The sequence below is a fragment of the Eurypyga helias genome, unplaced genomic scaffold (genome assembly GCF_000690775.1).
Source record: "Eurypyga helias isolate BGI_N326 unplaced genomic scaffold, ASM69077v1 scaffold8834, whole genome shotgun sequence".
Lineage (NCBI taxonomy): Eukaryota > Metazoa > Chordata > Aves > Eurypygiformes > Eurypygidae > Eurypyga > Eurypyga helias.
The window spans coordinates 480-19,198 of NW_010248159.1; the positions used below are offsets into that span (position 1 = coordinate 480).

Consider the following 18,719-nt stretch of genomic DNA (forward strand, 5'->3'; position numbering starts at 1 on the left):
CCCCAAAAAACACAAACAAAAAAAACCCCCAAAACCAGTCTTCCTGCCACCATCGTGTAGTTCTGTGGTAAACAGAAGTAATTTAGCATTCATTCATGAGAACTTGCCAAATGCCCTATTACTCCAAATAAATGGATTTTCTAAATGGAATCTCCCTGCTTGAAAGGGAAAAACTGCAATAAAATGAAGGCCCTGGCTACTGGTGTTAAAAATGCTGTAGCAGTGTTCTACTAAGTGAGAAATAGGAAGAGAATACAGACATGAGACAGAAGGAGGAAACTGCCCTTTCCATGTTCTGGGAGCCTATTGTTCCAGGTAGAGGAAGGGTGAGTGGAAATCCCTACGGAGTCTGGTATTTCCACCTTATTGCGAGCCGTTTCTGTTGCACAGAAGAAAGTTAACCTGTACATCTGTGTGTTTTCCCTCTCCCCAGACGAGTGTGGTGACCTACATTGACCAGAGGACTGACCCGAGAAGCGACCAGCTGTTTTTTGTGGTGTTTGAATGGAAAGATCCTTTCATACAGACCGTCCAAGACGTGAGTAGCACGCTCGTCCCTTCGTGAATGGCTGCCCGACTGTACACGCTCAGGGTTTGGGGGTGCATCCACGTGCCTCTTACCCCACTCCACGCAGGAATTCAGGAGAACAGTGAGGTTACCGCTGCGGTTTCGATCTAGGCTCCCTTACATCCAGTAATGCGTATCCTGCGGAGGTCAAGACTGCCTGATGCCTTTCCTTGGCTTGGTGCCGCTCGGAATTCTGTTGGCAGCTACAAGTGGGATGTGTAGCTAAGAACGCGCACGGCCCCTGTGTTCTAGCGAAGTGTAGCGTCGGGTCTGAACTTAGGGCTTAAAGAAGTGTGCTTGGATAAACTGGGTTAATGACTCATTAACTGACAAGCAAGAAGCCTAGGCCTAGATCAGAGCAGTAACTATAGCCCTGTGCATTTTTTATCCATTATTAGACTAGAATTTGGCACTGTATTCAGATGCACAAAAAGCCCTTGAAAATCCAGCTCCATGTCCAGCCAAGATCCCAATCCGTCCCTGGCGTGCCTAAAAGGTACGCAGGTGTGCACTGCCGGGACACGTGTGCGGGAGCTCGGGCTTGCTTCCCTCGTGCTCTAGGGCGTCAGGCACACTGCCCTCCCCTGCAGAGTGGTGACGTGTGCGCAGACGGTCTGTTCACAGCTTTGCCGTGCAAGCGGCCCTACCTGACCACCCAAGTCCTCCCCAGCAGAAGGCACAGAACCCGTTCTCTCGCCCCGAAGCGAGGGTGAATGCCGCCCGTGGGGGACAGGCTGGGGTAGGCAGCCCCTTGGCTGTTGTGTCTGTGCTGGGGCCAGGCACCGTCCTCAGTGCAGCCACTTCCTTGGCCTTGAGCACAGTCCTGCCTCCAGCACAGAACCCATCCCAGATGGGGTTCGCTCCTCCGCCATCTTTGAGCTGAAAGCTGCCCCGATCTAGTGAATGGGGTGCTGCTCTCGCTGAAGAGGCCAGCGTTGACAAGGTAAGCCCGAAGCACTACTTCACGGCTGCCTGAGCCTAAGCCTGGCTCAGCTTGCTTCATCCCAGATCCTGGAAGTCATCCTCGTGCCTAGAAGTGTGAGGAGAGTTGTAAACTTGACTACTCTTGAACCAAATGTAGTTCAACACAGGACAGCAGCTACTTGCTGTAGGTCTGCAGAGAGTTGCCGCTGTTGTATCATGGCAGTGTTGCCTTGTCAAGGCTTTCCAGCAGTTGCTTCTTTCAGCTTTGGCTTCCGGAAGATCTTCAATGTGACTGCTTGGTTCTACTGTGTATCTTTAAATAATACAGCACACTTCATGTACAGTCTTAAAGCCAGCAACCTACCTGTATCTTGGGTCTGAAACAATTCTGTCCTGAAACAGCCTAAAAGGAATTTAACAGCTGGTACAGGGCGTTTTAATTCCTGATGGAAGGAATTGGAAAAGCCGTGGTGTACGGCAGATGGGTGGAGAAAGCACTACAGCCCACCTCTACTGTAAAGGATCGTGCTAGAAAACACTTGGAACAATGGAACAGTTTGTTACTGACAAGGTATAACATATGCTGAGTCAGGTGAGAGGAATAACACTGTTGTAATCTCTTCCAGATAATCACAGCAAATCCCTGGAACATGATCGCTCTTCTCTGCGGCATCTTCTTGGCTCTGTTTAAGGCAGCGGACTTCGCCAAGTTAAGCGTTAAGTGGATGATCAAAATCCGAAAGAGACATCTGAAGAGGAGGAGCCAAGCGCTGAACCACCTAAGCTGAGCCTGAGGCTGCCTGGTCATAACTGGTCGTAGCAGAAGGGATAAAGGTAACTGGAATAAACTCCAACCGGCATTAACAACGCAAACCAGGTATGTTTTCGTCAGGAAAATGACTGATGGCTGGAGGAACAGCCTAGTGAACTGGCCTTTGAACTTCAGAAAGGAGCTAACGCTAGGACAGGTCTAACCAACTCGTGCTTCTCTATTCCAAACGTAACAAGCTTACCTCAGCGTCTGGGGGGCCAAGGGAGGGGAGGATTCACTGATGGGCGGACAGGCAGCACGGTAGTGGTTAAGTCCCGAGTAACGGTCAGTGCTTGGCTGCTTTTTGGAGCAGGAGCCACAGTCTGCATCCGCTGCTGCCACACAGCTGCCTCCTGCCCTGTGCGGGGTGGAGGGCAAAGCACCCAACCCTACAGTCTGGCCTCCCCGCTCCGAAGTGTGTTAGAACACAAGACACTGGAATTCTGTTGTTATCTGTGATTTAAAGTATATTGACTTTAATATTAAAAAATACTTCAACTAAGATAGTGTGTACAGTCTTTGACACTCCCTGCTCTCAGCTTCAGCTGACCCTGTACAGGAGGTCGTCCAGGCAGGAGTATTGCAGCAAGGAGATTCAGTAAAAACCTGAAAACTGATCCCTGGTCAATCCCACTCAAAGTAAATGCCAGCAACTCGCTGCCTGGGCAGCTGAGCTGAAGGTAGACCCCAAAATCTCTCCCAGGCTGTTGCTCTTCCCTCTTTCCCCCAGTCTTTGTTAATAAAGTGGCAAACAAATGGTCTTTCACGGGCCTGGCATCTCGGGGCGATTCCCTGCCGTATGGAGGATGCAGGCTCACTAACTGTGCTGCTGTCCTTTTCTTCCTTACAAGTCCCTTAGTAGCCCAGAAGCCTCACTCAGCGTTGTGGAGGCTGCAGGGCAGCTGTACAACACCCTGTGTTTGCTCTGACGGCGTTGGGGCAAGGGAAGGAGTGTGATGTTTTGCTGCTTCTGTCCTCTACTACTGAAGTATTAGTGAGGCAGTAAGTACCCTCATGCTTGCTTTTGCCTTCTAAGGCAGCATTTTGGAACAAAACTTACTACTTTCAGCTGCTTTCCAGAGCAAATCAGGGCAGTGCACTGGCCAAACACAGCCTTCAACAGGGGAGCAACTGAAGTAAGACAACCAACCAGCAGCATGGGCTGCAGGCACGGGGGCAGCTTACATACGGGTTTTCCTGTGTCAAGGCAGGAGGAGGGGGGATCACTCGCAGTTCCTGCTCTGGCCTCTTCCCCAGGTCCTGCATTGGTGCTTGAGCGGTACAGTCCGAGCCAATGAGCCCACGTTTCTGGGAAGGAAGCGCTTGGCTGCAGGCACCAAGCCCTGACCTTCTGCGCCCCGCAGCCGTGGGGCTAGGCCAGCAGGGCGGGTGCGGGGCTGCCTGGGATGTAGAGCTGGCACTGTGCGGGAGGGCAGGTAAACCCAGGGAGCAGCAGAACCTGGGCACTGAAGCAAACTGCCTCAGTGCTACTTCAGCCCTAGGTGCTGGTTGGGGGGGGAATGGGCTGGAAACTCAGGGCAGGGGGGAAAAAACTAATGAAAAGCCCACACTGAAACCATCCACATCAGAAAAATTAACATGTTGATTTTGCTATGTAACAGCCCATGCAGATAGGAAAGCATTGCCCTGGCTGCCCTCTGCTCTCCTAAACACACCGCTGAGGGGCCGTTCTACAGGTAAGGCAGAGACAACTTTCCCAGCTCCTCGCTCTCAGAGAACCAGCCCAGTGTTCCTTGAACAAAGGGCAGTGCAGCAGCTCCCTCCTGGATTTCACAGGGATGGCCAGAAGCAGCAGTGTGATCAGGTACCCAAGCACCCACAGCTTTTTTGTTCCTGTGGCTGGTGAGGGCAGAGAAGGCAGTTGGAAGGCAGCTTAGCCCCAGATAAGCTGCAGCAAGGGCTTTTGGTTTATAAGGAAGCATTGTTACTAGAGCTGGCCACCTGATTCCAGGCAGGAAACCTCGGTGTTATGTACCTGCTTGGAGGGGTGATGCTAGCAGCAAGTGTTGGACAGCTACACCCTCACTGGCCTCTTACAGCTGCTGCGTTGTATTGCTTGCTCTCCACAGTTGTAAGTTTTTGAACAAGTCCCAACAGTTACAGACCCCTGTAATCTGTTCTTTGTATTGCTGCAAGGTGAGAGATTGCCCAATGCTTGTCTAATTTGTTCTGTCTGGATTTGTCTCCTTGAAGACTGCAGGACCAGTTAAAACGTTTTTGTATCTTAACTGGGGGGCTTTATTCAGCGGCAGAAGGGCACTGAGCACTAAACTGAGGTGACCTCCTGGCAGCTATCTCCCTCCTGAACAGGCAGGGCACACCCTTGCAGGGTGTTTACCTTCTGGATTTTAAGCAGCATCACAAGAACTTAAAAGGATTTTTTCACCCCAAACTTTGGGCAGCCCCTGCCCTGGCAGAACCAACTCTGGCCAGCTGATCATGCAGTCTGCTCACCTGAAGCTGGCAGAGGGAGCAGCAGCTTGTGGGATGTGATCAGAGGGAGCTAGGGAGAAGCGTCAGTCCCTTCAGGCAGCACTATTGCTGTTTCCTCTGTGAAACGACTGCGCAGAGGCAAAAGCGAAGGAGCAGTCAGTGACTTTCCCCCCGGAAACCCTCCACCCCTCTCACCACCACTGAGGGCCCAGCAGCCCACCCCACCCCCACCCGCACTTTGGCCACTTGGAAACCCAGGCAGGTACAAGGTGGGCTGCACAAGCCCTGCTACTTCTCCCGGTCTTCATAAACAGAAAGATGGGATATGCAGCACTAAATACAAACATAAAGACTTTATTGAATGCTGCTCAGTTCCCCAAAAGATCTCTCATTACAAAAGTTTTCCACACGACTGCAGTTGAAGAGATTGGAATGGTACGCTGATAGAAGATGTGACAAATACTCGATCAAGTGAACAGACAAGACTTCTGCTGTCAGCCTTCCACCTCTACAAACAGACTGCACTTTCTACAAATAAAACAAGGAACAGTTTGTTGACATCCTTCCCTCCTTACTACAACAGTCATCATCAGCCCAGTTTTGGTCTCATTCTTCAGTCCAGGGGATGCTCAGACTACAGCAGGAAGGGCCAAGGCAGTCTCAGAGCCCTGCGCTACTCTGCCGGGAGTCCCAGGCGGATGGGGAGTACCCCTGATGGGCTCTCCAGAGGAAGCTCCATCCTCAGCTGCAGCAGGAGGAAATCCCTGCACAGCCCAGGCCCAGGAGGCAGCAGCACTCGCCAAGCAGCAGGTCAGGCCCACACACCACCCCGACCTGTTCCAGCTGACCCCCCCTGCTTCACCTCCCCATAACCCGAGCATTTTAGAGATCAAGTCTGAATGCAGTCAGGAGTTCGAGGACAGCACCATACCCAAGTTCCTTCCCGTGCTGCAAGGGGCACACGCCGAATATCCCAAGTTGCTGGTAACGTACCCTGGTTTTATTTGAGAAACTACAGCGCAACTAGAAGCCTTTTCTGCCGCCTTAACCAAGTACGCAGCGATGTGAAGAGCACATACGAAACAAGAAGGATGTACATAGCGAACTACACCACCTATGTGCAACACAATCAAAAATTCAAGTCATAATTCTCACCACTCCCGTAATTATTTCACTCATTAAGGATGATAATTCAGTTCTATGAAACATTGGAAGTGACAGTATATCGGTAATTAGACAAATTTACAATATGCTGTGGTAATGACATCACTTAACTGCTGTACTTAAATTCAAACCTTTACATTTGCCAGAGGGAAAAAAAGTGGCTGTTCATCGTTCCGATGAGGCTGCTCTTGCAAATCCGTCTGTATTCAAAAGGGTACAAAAAGTACGGCTGCCGAGGTGCAGCGCTCGTCTCTCATTTGGCACTTGCGTTGTGCGCGTTCAGCACGCTGTGGGTGCTGTGCTGCTTCTCCGCCATCGCCTTCTTCAGCTGCAGCTCCTCCAACTTCCTCCACAGCTCCTCACGTTCCAGCTCCTTCTTCTTCTCTCTGCAGGAAAGAGCCAAGTATCAGTTTCAGATGCGGTTTAAGCGCAACCTGGAGACACAGTCCCCTGACAGCAGCAGCAAGGCTAGCTTGGCTCCAACAAAGCTCCGCAGCATGCCTGTACCCAGACAGGTGCAGCTCTGGGGGGGCTGTTGCATGCCAGTGAATTAAAGGACTAGGCATCTTTGGAGGAGAAAGGCACAACTACTGACTGGAGCCTTAGCAGGGCAGGATGGGGGGCTGGGGCCTCCCTGGCACCTCCATGGGCTTCAGCTCCCACCACAGCACCGACACCCTCCCGCGGGTGCTCCACGCTCGGTGAGCAGCACCCCTGCACAGCCTGCGGAAGAGAACAGGTACCTTTGCCTTTCCGCCTTGTACGAGCTGGTAAGTTCGTCGAAAAGCTTCCCGTTCATCTCCATCAGTGTTTTCAGCACGTTGTACACCAGCGCCACGATCGTTCTGGGGGACAGAAGGAACACGCCCATGAGAACTGCTCAGCACAGAATGAACTTCAGCAGACAAGCGCTCCATTTCTTCGCTGAACTCTGAGCTTCTTCAGCTACTTCTGTAAGGTCAGTGAGTGTCCGAAAAAATCCTTTACTATGTCTGTACGTTAATAAAAATGCATGTTTATTTTTCAAAATGGCTATTTTAGGGTTAAATTCCTGCCTCCTGTAATCGCACAGGATAGCGTTGTTAGTACGGTGGCTGTGCTGCAAAGCCCGTCCGTTACCTTAGCCTTTAATAAACCGGGTTGAACAGCAAGTTCATAAAATTACAGTAGTGAAAGATGAGAGCCTAGAAACACGAGACTCCCGGCCAAGAGCTTCAGCAGTGGGCAAGAGTGCAGCAGAGGCCCCAGAGGTGCAGGGTTTAATACTGCTCAGAAGGGGGCAAGCCCTCATCCCCGTCTGCCCCCTGGCAGGAGGGGAGCGCTGACTGCCCCCGGCTGCAGGCAGGCTGCCAGGTGGAGCCGAGTGAAGGAGCAAGCTAAGGAAGGCACCAAAGGACCAGGGTTGCCTCTTCGGCCCACTGCCCCCTGGGGCATAGGAAGGCTCCCAGCTATTCTCGGAGGCCCAATGCTCGCCCGCAGCCTGCCTGCACGTCTTTTTCTGAACACCACCTTTCACGTGGTGTGAAGGAAAACGCTTCTTATTTGGGGTTTTGCCTTTCTGAGGGGAAAAGCTTGGTTTTGAGGGAGGAGTTAGGTCTGTATCGCACAGCTACGCCAACATAAGCGCCTTTCTCTGCCCTCAAACCAGACTGAAACCAAAGGGTTACACTTTCTTTCCCCAAACTTCCTCCTGCTCAAGGTATAGTTATCCTGTGCCTTTTGCTTCCTTCACAAAGGGCAACTTCCATCTGCAGCAAGGGAAAGGGACACCCTTCAAATCTGCTGAGGCCCCAGGTACTGCTAATGTCCCAAGAACTAGTTCTCCAAAAGCTTACAACTACTCATTCTCAGCTGAGATGTTTTCAACTGGACACGCCATCCGGATAAATTCAGACTCGTTTCAGAGCCTCTAAGGGCTTCGCACGGGACACTGACTCTCTCTGGAGCTGCCAGAGGCCCCTGCCAGCCCTGACCTCTGTCCCTACAAGCCTCACATCCTGCACATCAACCTGGATGCAAGCCGGCCTCACTGTTAAGCATAACTGCTGCTGCTCACACACGTCTGACCTGGGGCACTGACTACAAAACGAAGGCGTCACCCATTTCTCACTCCTGCCATCCTTCAGCAGTAGGCACTGCTCTTCTCCAATACCGGCTTCCCCCTTATCACCTCCTGGGCAGCAACAGCTACAAATGCAGCGGAGGCATCCCTTGGGAACTGTTCTGGTCTAAAGAGGATTAATTTAGATTTTTAACACACGGTCAAGGACAACTGTTCAAATTCCCTCATTCTTTTCCAGACTCCAGGTCTCTGCCATAGCAGTGCAGAACAGCGAAAGCGTAACAGAGCCGAGTCGCATCCCTCTCGGCACCCTGAACTGCACTGATTTCATCCGACTGAGGGGAAAACGGAGTCACGTTTACGAGCTTACGACCCAGACCTGAAACAGCGGAGAGCACCATGAGTAAGCTACAGAGAAAGTTAAACATGACCTACGGATTCCAGTGTTCTTTGGAGATCTTGTATAGGCTGCCAAACATAATCGGTAGAATCTTATCAATGTTCTCCTCGATCAGGCTAAGAATATATTCGTTATTCCAGAAGTACAGAGCTCTTTCTGCAACCTGAAACACAAAGTTACAGGGTCAACAGTCACGAGAGAAATCACTACAAGGGGTTGGGGGTTTTTTGAGACTTTTCCTTACCTGAAAATGTGAACTGGACACGCACTTGGATATTTGCTTAAATAAAGGCTCTTCTACTTTTTTGAATTGCGTCGGTTCTATTACATCTAAGATTTCCTCAATTTCACCTAAAAACATTACCTGTTCATGTAAAAGAAATAGATCAGAAAGCACAGGAATTTTGTATCACCACTGCAACCACAAACTAACTGCAGCTGGCACGTCAGTCAGGAATCCTGCCACACAATTACAACCCTTTTTGCCACCTGGAAGCAGTCAGTCATTGCTCTCAGCTACCACCTTACAGCTCCTCCTGGGTTTCTGCCCCTGGGCGCTTGCTCCAAGCACTTCCCTGAACTGCTGCTCCAGAATATGGTTTCCTACACATAAAAAAAACCCTGGAGCATTTTATTTCTTCAATCAGGGCTGCAGAGATTACCATTATCCCAGACCTCCACAGCAGCTTTCGGGGTGACGAACAGCCGATTCCCGTTCTAAGTTACAGCCGGCAGAACCCTAGGTGGGTGGCACAGGAACATTTAACACCACTCACACAGATGGGGACCGTGTTAAGGGACCCCGCTTTTCGAGAGCTGGCGGGGGCACATCACATGGCATAAACCCAACTCCTGATTTTTAAACTCATTTTAACTACATAGAAGAAACCAGAAAAAAAATGGATTTCAAGACCATTTAGAGTTACTTTTCTGCTTTACCAGGCTCCTGCTGGCCGTCTCAAGCACTACACCTGCGTCACACTGCAGGCAACTACCTCCAGCCCACCCCTATCTACCCAAATACTTCCCACCCCAGAAAACAGTTTCTCTGTACAACCTCTCGATCAGAACTCGGCTCTTCACATGCCTTTAAAACGGTAACCCCCAGCAAGGCCAGACGTACACCACAGTGGCACTGAGGTGCGGACAGAGGCGGGCGCCTCCCGAAGCCCTGAGAGCCAAGCTCTGGAGAAGCAGAGCCGAGGGAAGGGACATGATCCTGCCACGCAACACGAACAAGAGACAAAACCAACCTCTTTCTGACTGCAAGTTTTTGGCCAGAATTTGAGCAGTCCTCTGATTACCTAGATTAAAAATACAGACAAGTTAGAGCAGAACGTGTTTCTATTACACATTTGATAACATTAAGTACTAGTTTGCTTTTCCTTTTCCTTATCCAGAGCTTCCATGAAAACCAGGTACAGCTGAGTGTAGCTCCACTGACAATAAGCACTGTCTCCTTTGCCTCATTCAGGCTATCAGAATAACTTAGACCCTTATCACGTCACAAGTCCCTGATTATCACGCTCCTGTCCCACCCCAGCACGTACGCAGACTGACAGGATGCTGACAACAGCTTCATCTCGTGATGCTTTGGTAACTCCCCTGTAACTGATTCCCAAGATATTTTGTCTTCTACTTATCCACACCTTGGGCACCAGCTGTCCTGGCATTGAGGCGCGAAGCCCAAGAGCGAGCGGTACATGCCAGCTGCGTAAACGGGGCTGTACAGGGCAGCCGTGGCCTCCGCCGCTGCCTTTTATTCCTACAGCTTGACACGTTAAAGACTGGAAACTAACAAAGGTACATGCATTTACAGAGAAACGTGCATTCCCATATCTACACTGGAAACTCTTACAACTGGAAAACAAGCCTTCGGGGAAATCTGTTCTGAAGCACAACCCGGAGGAGGCAGGTGGGAGCACACGGCCTGCTTCCTCGAGACAAACACCTGACATGGCACCTGAATGACAACATCAGCCCTGGCTAAAGGAGGCTGCAATGTCTCGGGAGCAGCAGCATTCTCAGACCCTAAGGAACTTGAGTTCTGAGGAACAGACCTCTGCTTTTATGACAGCAGCACCTCGCTGATCGTAGCCAACGGTACAACTTACTCCACCATTTGAACACCTTCCCCGTTTGGCTTTTGCTGTGTTGATCTCCCCCAGCTTCCCAGCTGGCAGTTTTGCTCCCAGCTACGCGCATTATCAAAAGCGACTTTTCAGGGAAAAAATTAACATGATGATGTGCCCACAAGTCTTTATCCCAGGATACTAGTGTATCCTGGTACTATGACACTGAACGTCGCTTCCACTGATGCCAAGCAAATGTGGACACCACAGGAGCGCTGGCCTCTGCCATACAGGCCCTGGCACCTGCGGATGGAGCCGGATGGCTCACCCATCCAGGCGACAGCCCCGCTGCTGGGCCCACCGAGGAGCCCCCTCTCCAAACGGCCCCGTTTCACTGCAGTTCCCTGTCTGGTAGTCCTTCGCTCCCTCGCTTCTCCACTCACAGGGAGTCACTCGCATCAGTCACGTTTGTTTCTCCAGACTCATAACTCAGTCTGAGTAAAAACGCTCTTCACACCCAGGGCCCTTTTCTGTTCATTAGCTCCTCACTGAATGATTCTGTTCCATACTCCTGAGATTCTGGGTTTTTAAAGAACACACCCAAACATTCCCAGGTACCACAGCTCCTTCGGCCCACACCTTCCCTTCCCCCAGCACAACACGAGCAAGCCAAAGGGTTTCAGACGAGCGCATTTGCCAGAGCAGCGGTGGGAACCTACTGCGCCCCTTAATCCGAGCACGAGTTCGCGGCCCTACAACCGAGTGAGCTGGCAGAGCCCAGCTTCCACCACCCCTACGGGTGTCGAAGATACTTCGCTACCGAGATCCACGTTCTCAACTCTATAAAGAAACAATACATTCCAAGCGTAAAGCCAGCACAGCAGCGCAGGCCTCACCACCACCCCTGTCCCCTTGCTCCTCAGAGAAAACACCAGTTTCCAGCTTTTCCATGCTTCCATGTGAAAAAGGCCATACGTGCACATTTGTGGTGAGCTACAAGATTCCCACAAAGTGGCTCAGACAGGAGACACCTGCTAGGGAGCTTCCCGTGGGTACATGGGCTGCACGCTTAGCCCCATCTCTCTGGTGCAAAGGCCACTGCGCCTAGCGGGGTTAGGGAACAAACTCCTCGTCAGCTCCGTCAGCATCAGGACTGACCCAAGGCAGATTACCACAGTTCCAAGAGCTCGGATTGAGCGTCCCCTAGATCGATCCCAAGTGACAATTCCTGCCAGAAAAACAACAGTAAGGTACCCGTGCAGACAGCCTTCTGATGGAGTTCTGACTGACTGACAGCCAAAACCACCTCCAAATGCTATCCCAGCTGCACCAAATGTCAATGCTCACTTCCCAAGCATTTTGGAAAGTTTCTTAAAGCCTCACTTCCTACCATCTTACTTGTACTCCCTTGTAAAGCCAGCTCTCCAACACTCAGAGCAGTGACCCAAGCAAGCGGAGGCAACGACTCTGCAGGGAGTTGTGTCTCCTCCTGTCTGAAAGCATCTTTGTGGGGACCTGTACCTACCACAGCCCGGCTAAAGCCCCAGCACGGCACCGCGGCACTCCTGCTTCAGAAGTCCTGCTGCCTTCACTTCCCAGCTGGGGCTTGGAGCCCACGTTACACTTCCGTAGGTTCCTGTCAGGGAGCTCTGACTCTGTCATGTTGTCACTGCACTCAGCCTCGCAGGTTTGTGTGTTGTGCTACACGTTTTAAACTCCCGTGTCAACCTTAACTGTCAAAATGCCTGGGTTTTTCCATCGCCTGGCTTAAGGAATAATGTTTTCACAGCTCCTTTCTCCTCACCCTATCCACCACAATAAGCTCATGGCCAGCGTAGCCAGCACCACTGCAGCAGAGGGGAAGAATGACACCTCAAGCAGACAAGTTGATTGACGGTCAGGTCGACCACCTTCCACCACCTACAGCGTAACCTGTCTCTGGATGAGGAACACCGGCATTTGGCTGGCTGCCCAGAAAACAAGCTTCTGCTGAAAGACCGGTGAAGATAGACATTGTTTCCACAAAGCTGTTTATCCTTTTTCCTTATAGGAAAATTCAGATTTGGCACAAGCTCCTCATTTTTCTGTCACAAAAAGGGATAAAGTATTTAAATATCACACGCCCCTAACGGAAAGGCTTCCGATTGTCCGACTAAGCCCAGTTTGTGTTCTAGCTGTGACATCAGCCTGTGTCCCGAGGAGCTGCCGTGCTGCCCTGAGCCAGCATCCTTCCTGACGGGCACTGCCAAAGGCCTCGCATGAGGCGCTGCAAACCCGGCTGTCAGTACGTGTTGGGGGGAGTCAGTCTGGCAGCAGCCACCGGCGCCTAAAGCACCTGTACGGTAACTGCAGCGAGGCACCCCCGTAACTGAAGAGACAACAAACGTGCCATTTGGGGTTTCAGAGCTCCTTCTCTCTACCCAGAGTCTTGTCACCCTTTCTAACTTTTATTCTGGGACTGTTTATTCCCTAAAATATTTCAGCTTCACGCAGCTGCTAGGCACAAGCCACCAGCACCTAACCCACTGACATTTTAGTCCTTTCCAGGAGGGAGTAGCTGCTCTCCCATATGAGGCAATTTGCATGATTTCAGCGGTTCAAACTTTTGTGTAAGTCTGTGCTCCGTCCTGGCCACAGCTGAAGAAATGGTGTGCCCAAACCCAGCATTCTCTCAACAACTCTAATACATTTTAAGCTATTTCTTCCCTCCCCCGCCCTCCAAAACCCACCTCCGGGTCATTAACCAAGACAGAACTGCATGGCAGTGCTATCTCTGCTAACAAGTTACCCCAAAATTTGAGTTGAAATTAAAAACCAGGAAAACATTCAACAGAGAAACACTTACGGGCTCCGTTAAGGTTGTATCCTTTTCCAGGAACTGTACAACACAATAGGCGAGCTAGAATGCAAGTCACACCATTATTTAGTTTAAACAGACACATTGCAGCGTAACTAAATATCACAACTGACAACGGAAGCACTTGGGATCGGGGGAGGGTGCAACCTGAACCAGCCCTACGCAGCCACTTAAGTTCTTCCAAACTGAACAGCAGTTGAAGCAGCGAGATCAACAGGCCAGCTGTCTTACACAAGCTTCCTGCACACCCAGAATCTTCGTGTTGTTTCATCCTAGAAGGAAACTGCTTTTACGCTTTACAGACTTTTCCCTAACTCAGATCCCACATCCAGCATCAGTTCCTGTATTAAGATGGCAAAGGTATCATCTCCCAACATCTACGCTAGGGGAGAGGGGCGATACTTTTGGTCAAAGGAGGAGCACTGAGAGGGCTGACTGAGCACAGCCTTCAGTGACAGGGTTACAGGTGAGTTCTAATGTGCTGCATGGCCACAGGAGATCAGGCAGCATCTGTCCCGCTGAGCGTCCTGTCCCCAGCAGCGGCCAACAACAAGTGCCTGCGGAAGAGTGCGTGAAGCTGGGGAAGCCACCAGCATGCTCTCCCAGGCTCGGGCAGTTTCTGTCAAGGGGGCTTCTCAGGCTGAGGTTTGGTATTATATACATGACTGACTGTTCAGTTTGCACATAGTTAAGTAACAGAACAGCCATACCCCTGCCCAGTACGGAAGCCATACAGCGATTCTATTACTAAAGTAATCCCAGTCCTTAAGATTCCATTAAGGCTGATTTTAAGTTACAGTATTTTTCATCTCACAGTGTAACAAAAGACAAGAGTTATTTATGTGTGTTACATGTTCATTTCACTTCTCAGAATGCTTGAATTCAAGCACTGCCTTTTTTATTTCGTCTGGCTTCTCAAAGCAGGGGCATAACAACAGGTCTAATTTACATCTTTTAACCTTCAGCTAAGGATCTATATGTGTAGATCCAAAAAAATAACAACTACCACACCCTCATCTCAAAATCCCATTCTATATATTGTACCATAACGCTTTATTGTTCAAAGGCACAGAATCCAACTTAATTGAGCTTTAAGCGTTTAACTTTGAAGGGCAGGCTCAACTCGTGCTCTAGCCACAACGCAACCAGGCTGCTCCCGATTGCTAAGCTGCTTTTGTGCTGGTTTACACCTCCAGAATAACGTGGAACCAGAAACAGAGTGCTGAAACCACAGGTGGCACTGGGGGCTTAGGGGGATGCAGATGAATAGCCTGGTCAGCAAACCAGAGGCTACTCTCAGGTACACAGCACTGCTGAATTAGCAGGGCCCTTTCCAGTACCAATGAACCAGATCTAGCGTATCCTAGGAAAAAGGATAGCTTGCCGTGCTGATCTGCCAGTGAGAACACCTTTGGCAAGCGGTTGCTCCCTTTCATATCACCGACTCGTTCCATGGAGCAGTCTATTGCAAGGCAATAAACCAGAGACAATTGATTTAATTAAAACTTTATATGAGAATTTGGAATTAGCTGGGCTCTTGACTTAATCCTGTCTGTAGACTACACAGTCATAATGATTTCACTTTAATTAGGAGCTCATTTCCTCCTATCTTTAGTCTGCAAGTAGCTGGAGTAGCGAGCTAAGTTAACAAAGCAAGTTTTTAATCAGCCACAGCAGAATTGCTTGCAAGTTTGCATCAATGTTTTCATGTCTGGAAAGGATCTACATTATTCCTCAAAGCGCTGAACGTCTGTGCCAACTGTAAGAACGGCAGTCAAACGAAGAACCGCAGCATTCCGACAGCATGTCGCGGATCTACGTAATCTGGAGCTGATGCAGAGAGCTGCTATACGCTCCTGCCATTTACATCCAACATTTCCCCCCACCTTCCCATCATTGGTGTGGTTTTAGAGCTAAAAAAGCACTTCTGAAGTAAGTACCTGGCCATACTCAAGGTTCCTTCGTACACTGCATTTCAGTTATGTAAATGAAGCGGTAACACGCGAGGTTCTGGGATTAAAGGAAGCTTCAAGTGTGACAAGAGCAGCAAGCAACAAGGATTCCCACTCCAGCTGACAACTGACTTGCTGCTGCATGCTTTCCCTTTTAATATATGCTAAATACATCTCAAAATTAACACTTCGACCTACCATCCGTAAGGTCTTTGAAAAGCAGCAACTAAATTGGCAAATATGTTGCAATACTGATGCTACAGCATACACTGCTTTAAGTGTCATTAGCCTCAAATGCAAACACAAAAACCCCCACCGCTCTTAAAAAAATTGGCAAAAGCTTACCTGTGCATGAAACAAAGCTAATCCCTTTGCAGTATGCATGGGAATCAGAACTTTCATAAGGAACTGTTTGTGTTCCGCTTTCAGTGGCAGTGCAAAACCATTGATAATACTGAAAACATGAACAAGCAGGATTTATTTTTATTAAAAAAATATTTTTTCCTAGCAAGTCAACAATTTCTGTACATTTCAAGCGACACTCCCATTTCTGATTCAGTTTCTAAACCTGGCAGTCCTGAAGCCGTAACGCGGCTCTACATGCGGACACCCTCTAACGGGCTGGTGTCACGCCAGCTTCGACACTGGTTGGCATAACAGAGAACCGCACGGTGCACGTCAGCACTACTCATCACATGACCTGAAGTATTTGTGTGACCTCCAAGTCCTCTACAGTAGGACCCGCAGTCTCACCGCGAAGCTGGGACATCAAGGAGCCGACCCGTTTCGCCCACCACCGTTAGCAGCTTGCAGAGGAACACAGTGGACAGCACACGCGTTGGACTGCGTTAACGGCCCAAGTGCAACGCGGAGGCGGTCGAACCACCTTTCCCTCCCAAAGGGGTTAGAAAGTGGTCTCGTTGATTCGATAGTCTTGGGTTTAGAGTTGATAAACCCTAGTTCAAATGAGAGCCCTTCAGGAAGGGGTCAGGTCACACCTCCACCGCCTAGTTTGGATAAATCTGAGAAAATAACGATGTCCCTTTCACTCGGCTTTCGTGAACATTTGTTCCACAATAGTTTCACAAGCTTTAGCTTTTCAGTTAGACCAGTAATATTAGTGGATTTTTCTACTGTGACAGTTCTGGGAAAACAGTAAAATACTGCCACAAAGAACCTCAAAGTTAAAAAGGAAATCAGTGAGCTAACGCCAAAACCCAAGGCGGGCAGAAGACCCGAGCACTTGCACAGCTTTCCTGTGCAGAGTTTAAAGAAAGCCAGCCTGCTGAAGATGAAAGCATTTCATTCATCATGAGGGCAGAAGTTAACATTCGTTTTCTGAATCAAAGAGCAAGTCATCTGTCAGAGATAAGATAAGCAAAAGTAGATATCCCTGACAAACAAGGACCCTTGAGAAATATTTCACCAGTCATCTTTGAAACTTGCACTGGAAAAGAATAATTTACGCTCTGTATCCCAGTTCGACACTTGTGTGGTAACCCAGGCAGCATTAGCTTGTATCAGAGACTGCACTTCAGCACGTGTTACTGTCACAATGCTCTCCCCTCCCGCCTCCTTCCCAAAGCAAGAAAGCTGAAGCAAACACCCACGGTAACATTTTGTATTTGTGTCAGGTCAAACTTACCTTCCTAATATCTCAAGAAGTTCAGCAACACCATTGAAGTGCTCTGTTTCGTATATAAACCTGTTACAGAGACAGCCATCAAAATTCAAAACAGAGGATCAGGTTCCAGAGAACTAACCTTTGATAAGCTTCACATATTGGAAAGCCACACCACAGACCAAACCAGGTCTTGTTTCAAGACTAAATCACTGCAGACACGGACCACAAAGGCACAATAAGGTATTCCTAAACCTAGTCACACACACAGCCCTACCTGAGGAAAATGTTGTTAATCTGTTTCCTGATGAATGCTCTTAAACCGAGGAATTTTCCATAAATTCGATGAAGAACTGTCTTTAGGAAATCACGTTCTCGTGGGTCTTCACTATCAAAGAGCTCCAACAGCTTCAGAAATTAAATGGAAAGGTATTACTTTTGAAAGACTTAAATTGTGTTATGTTACAACCAACTTGAGTTTTATCTTTAATTTACAAGTTCACATTCGAAAAGTTACAATCAGTTTAACTGAAACTTCTGATTGGATGTCAATAGTGTGTTTTCAAAATGAATTTTTTTTAAAGCTGATGTAAAACACCCCCAAACCCAGCAGCTTCATTCCCTTCAGAAGTCTGTACACAGCAGACAAAGCTACTCCAACAGCTATTACACTATCAAGATAAAAATGAAATTGTAGGAATGAGATTATCCAACCTCAGGTAAGTGGTTTACACTTGGGCTCTAAGGAACCAGAATGAATCAAATCTGTGTCAGATATGTACAATTTCTTCATTAAAATCCTGTACTGCTCATCTCAAAAAGCTACTCGTGTCGTGGTTAAGCAAAAGCATCCCCATACAAGAAATTTCACAATTAACGATTTAATATGAAGGGGGTCACAAAATAACACACGTGATTCTCTACTAACGCAGCCTAATTGCTGCAATAAGCCAGCAAGACCTTCCACACGTTTCTTGCTTGTAGGAAGTCTCCCAAGGATATGGAAAAGACCTCTAGAGGAAAATCAAGTGAAGTGTCAGGAACTGAAACTCTAGGATAGGGCTCATGAGAGCCACGAGTCAATTAGTAAATTGGATGCCCACAGCCAATAGTTCAGCAGCAGCTTTAGGCCTAGATTTTGTGTGAAAGGCAGATCAACTAAAGAAGGAACCCCCTATAAACAAGCACAGTCCAACCACACAAGTGGAAATTGAATGCAGTGGCTGAAGAAGGGGAGGGAAACAGTCCACCCAGGTTTTTCCTTTGCTGCAGTGCGATGGCCTGCCAGTGCTCGCTCCTCGGACACCAAGCTTCTCCTTAACGAACCCGTGTTGTGGCATGGTGACACACCCCTACTCAGCTACCCTTGCACAAAGGCTGGTAGGGTATTCTGCAGCCTAATTCCTTCAGAAGTTATTTAATATGAAGCGTCCCTTCGCTTTCTTGCTCGTAGTTACTTTGTAGAGTGAGGCACTGCTTCTCCTTCTGTGGTTAAGACATGATAGCAAAGAGAATGACACTACCGAGTCACAACTTCAGATGCTGGAACACATGCGTGCACAGCAAGTACATGAACTTTCTACAGGAAACGTTTGCTCTATGTTTTCCCATGCTAAGTCTAGGAAACAAATGTAAAAGCACTCAAAAAATGTAATTAGCACACTGTTGGTTTGACTGGAAGCGAGTTACAAATGATGAAAGCCAATACCGTGCACCACAAAGCACCAAGTTGATACCTGGAAGTGAAGTGTTTGTGGAGTCACCGATTTAATCTAGCCCCTGCAGTACGATGCGCTAGTTATTTAGTGTTTGGCAGAAGCCACTGTTGGGACAA

General features: G+C 49.0%; 1 protein-coding gene across 1 annotated transcript in view; it reads right to left on the reverse strand.

Annotated features, from left to right (window-relative positions):
- Nucleotides 1-6,174: 6,174 nt before the first annotated feature.
- PPP2R5A (protein phosphatase 2, regulatory subunit B', alpha) overlaps nucleotides 6,175-18,719 on the reverse strand; it is a 41,297-nt gene continuing 28,752 nt past the window's right edge. Inside the window, exons 5-13 of the mRNA XM_010150965.1 lie at nucleotides 17,163-17,293; nucleotides 16,910-16,969; nucleotides 15,610-15,718; nucleotides 13,301-13,354; nucleotides 9,637-9,687; nucleotides 8,628-8,747; nucleotides 8,419-8,546; nucleotides 6,665-6,766; nucleotides 6,175-6,307 (exon numbers count right to left, since the gene is read on the reverse strand). Coding sequence (XP_010149267.1) covers nucleotides 6,175-6,307; nucleotides 6,665-6,766; nucleotides 8,419-8,546; nucleotides 8,628-8,747; nucleotides 9,637-9,687; nucleotides 13,301-13,354; nucleotides 15,610-15,718; nucleotides 16,910-16,969; nucleotides 17,163-17,293 — 888 coding nt within the window. The remainder of the gene's footprint in view (nucleotides 6,308-6,664; nucleotides 6,767-8,418; nucleotides 8,547-8,627; nucleotides 8,748-9,636; nucleotides 9,688-13,300; nucleotides 13,355-15,609; nucleotides 15,719-16,909; nucleotides 16,970-17,162; nucleotides 17,294-18,719) is intronic.